Source organism: Anomaloglossus baeobatrachus, chromosome 3 (genome assembly GCF_048569485.1).
Source record: "Anomaloglossus baeobatrachus isolate aAnoBae1 chromosome 3, aAnoBae1.hap1, whole genome shotgun sequence".
NCBI classification, from domain to species: domain Eukaryota; kingdom Metazoa; phylum Chordata; class Amphibia; order Anura; family Aromobatidae; genus Anomaloglossus; species Anomaloglossus baeobatrachus.
The window spans coordinates 651,974,793-651,977,322 of record NC_134355.1 but is presented as its reverse complement, the minus strand read 5'-3'; the positions used below and the strand labels follow the sequence as shown (position 1 = coordinate 651,977,322).

The 2,530-nt window shown below is 52.0% G+C and overlaps 1 protein-coding gene across 1 annotated transcript in view; it reads left to right on the top strand.

The window, feature by feature from the left end:
* LOC142297377 (serine/threonine-protein kinase SBK1-like) overlaps positions 1–2,213 on the top strand; it is a 7,176-nt gene extending 4,963 nt beyond the window's left edge. The window contains exons 3-4 of the mRNA XM_075341604.1: positions 868–1,125; positions 1,968–2,213. Of these exons, the coding sequence (XP_075197719.1) occupies positions 868–1,125; positions 1,968–2,213 (504 nt within the window). The remainder of the gene's footprint in view (positions 1–867; positions 1,126–1,967) is intronic.
* Positions 2,214–2,530: the final 317 nt, after the last annotated feature.

The following is a 2,530-nucleotide window of genomic DNA, read 5'->3' as shown; positions in this document are numbered from 1 at the left end:
CGATCTCGCTGTGTGTGACACTGAGCAGCGATCTGGCCCCTGCTGCGAGATCGCTGCTCGTTACACACAGCCCTGGTTCGTTTTCTTCAAAGGCGCTCTCCCGCTGTGACACACAGATCGCTGTGTGTGACAGCGAGAGAGCGACAAATGAAGCGAGCAGGGAGCAGGAGCCGGCGTCTGACAGCTGAGGTAAGCTTGTAACCAAGATAAACATCGGGTAACCAAGGTGGTTACCCGATATTTACCTTAGTTACCAGCCTCCGCAGCTCTCACGCTGCCGGCTCCGGCTCTCTGCACATGTAGCTGCTGTACACATCGGGTTAATTAACCCGATGTGTGCTGTAGCTAGGAGAGCAGGGAGCCAGCGCTAAGCAGTGTGCGCAGCTCCCTGCTCTCTGCACATGTAGCTGCATTACACATCGGGTTAATTAACCCGATGTGTACTGTAGCTAGGAGAGCAAGGAGCCAGCGCTCAGTGTGCGCGGCTCCTTGCACACACAGCTATGCGCTGTGTGCTGGTAACTAATGTAAACATCGGGTAACCATACCCGATGTTTACCTTAGTTACCAGTCTCCGCAGCTTCCAGACGGCGGCTCCGTGCAAGCGCAGCGTCGTTTGCACGTCGCTGCTGGCTGGGGGCTGTTCACTGGTCGCTGGTGAGATCTGCCTGTTTGACAGCTCACCAGCGACCATGTAGCGATGCAGCAGCGATCCTGACCAGGTGACATCGCTGGTCGGATCGCTGCTGCATCGCTAAGTGTGAAGGTACCCTTAGAGTGGTGAAAAACAAAGCAGAGCAGCCCTTCCTCTGTTTGCCACATTCTCTAATTAAGGCAGCATGTATCTAATGGTTTCTTCTTTTCCAGATTGGAATTCCAGAAGTGATGGTGAAGCGTTGTGCAGTACAGTTGACCAGTGCATTAGAATATATGCACGATCACTCACTGGTGCACAGAGACTTAAAACCAGATAATGTGTTACTCATGGACAAAGACTGCTTCCATATTAAATTGAGTGATTTCGGCCTGACACAAGCCATCGGTACCCTCGTGTCATCAATGTCACACATCATTCCCTACATGTCCCCAGAGCTGTGTCAATTGCGAAGCTATGAAGCTTTAGGGGTGCTTCACACACAGCGAACTCACTGCCGAGATCGCTGCTGAGTCACGCTTTTTGTGACGCAGCAGTGACCTCATTAGCGATCTCCCTGTGTGTGACACTGAGCAGCGATCTGGCCCCTGCTGCGAGATCGCTGCTCGTTACACACAGCCCTGGTTCGTTTTCTTCAAAGCCGCTCTCCCGCTGTGACACACAGATCGCTGTGTGTGACAGCAAGAGAGCGACAAATGAAGCGAGCAGGGAGCAGGAGCCGGCGTCTGACAGCTGAGGTAAGCTGTATCCAAGATAAACATCGGGTAACCAAGGTGGTTACCCGATATTTACCTTAGTTACCAGCCTCTGCAGCTCTCACGCTGCCTGTGCTGCCGGCTCCGGCTCTCTGCACATGTAGCTGCTGTACACATCGGGTTAATTAACCCGATGTGTACAGCAGCTAGGAGAGCAAGGAGCCAGCGCTAAGCAGTGTGCGCGGCTCCCTGCTCTCTGCACATGTAGCTGCATTACACATCGGGTTAATTAACCCGATGTGTACTGTAGCTAGGAGAGCAAGGAGCCAGCGCTCAGTGTGCGCGGCTCCCTGCTCCCTGCTCACACTGGTAACTAATGTAAACATCGGGTAACCATACCCGATGTTTACCTTAGTTACCAGTCTCCGCAGCTTCCAGACGGCGGCTCCGTGCAAGCGCAGCGTCGCTTGCACGTCGCTGCTGGCTGGGGGCTGTTCACTGGTCGCTGGTGAGATCTGCCTGTTTGACAGCTCACCAGCGACCATGTAGCGATGCAGCAGCGATCCTGACCAGGTCAGATCGCTGGTCGGATCGCTGCTGCATCGCTAAGTGTGAAGGTACCCTTAGTCTTGCGACCCAGCATGGATACATGGGCCTTTGGTGTACTTCTGTATGTTGCATTCACGGGATATTTTCCTTGGGAAAGGGCCGTCAAAGATGATCCTCTGTTCAAAGATTTTATCAAGTGGCAACGTTTTGAAACCAAACAGCCCCGCCAGGACATTGGACCAAATGTTCCACTAAAGCACAAGAATTATTTCATGCCCTGCTCGCTGAAGACCCCACCATCAGGAGTCCAGTGACCATAACCATGAACTATCTTCACTTTCCATGGGGAGAAGACATGCCTGACAATTCTCTGGAAACTGTGGAAGACCGTGTTGAGGTGGAAAATTTGGACAATAAATTCATAGTCATTGAAGGAGAAGATGAGTACATTGTGATTGAGGACAGAGGGGACATCGAATGCATCATAATAGCTGATGGCTCCGTGGAAGCAGTTTCTAGCTCCAGTAACACTGTTCTGGTTTTGTCTGACAACGCCGAACTTCATTTGGGATCTGAAGTGGAGATCGCTTAAGTCTTCCAAGGTAAATATGTTGAGAGCTTCTAGTCTTCC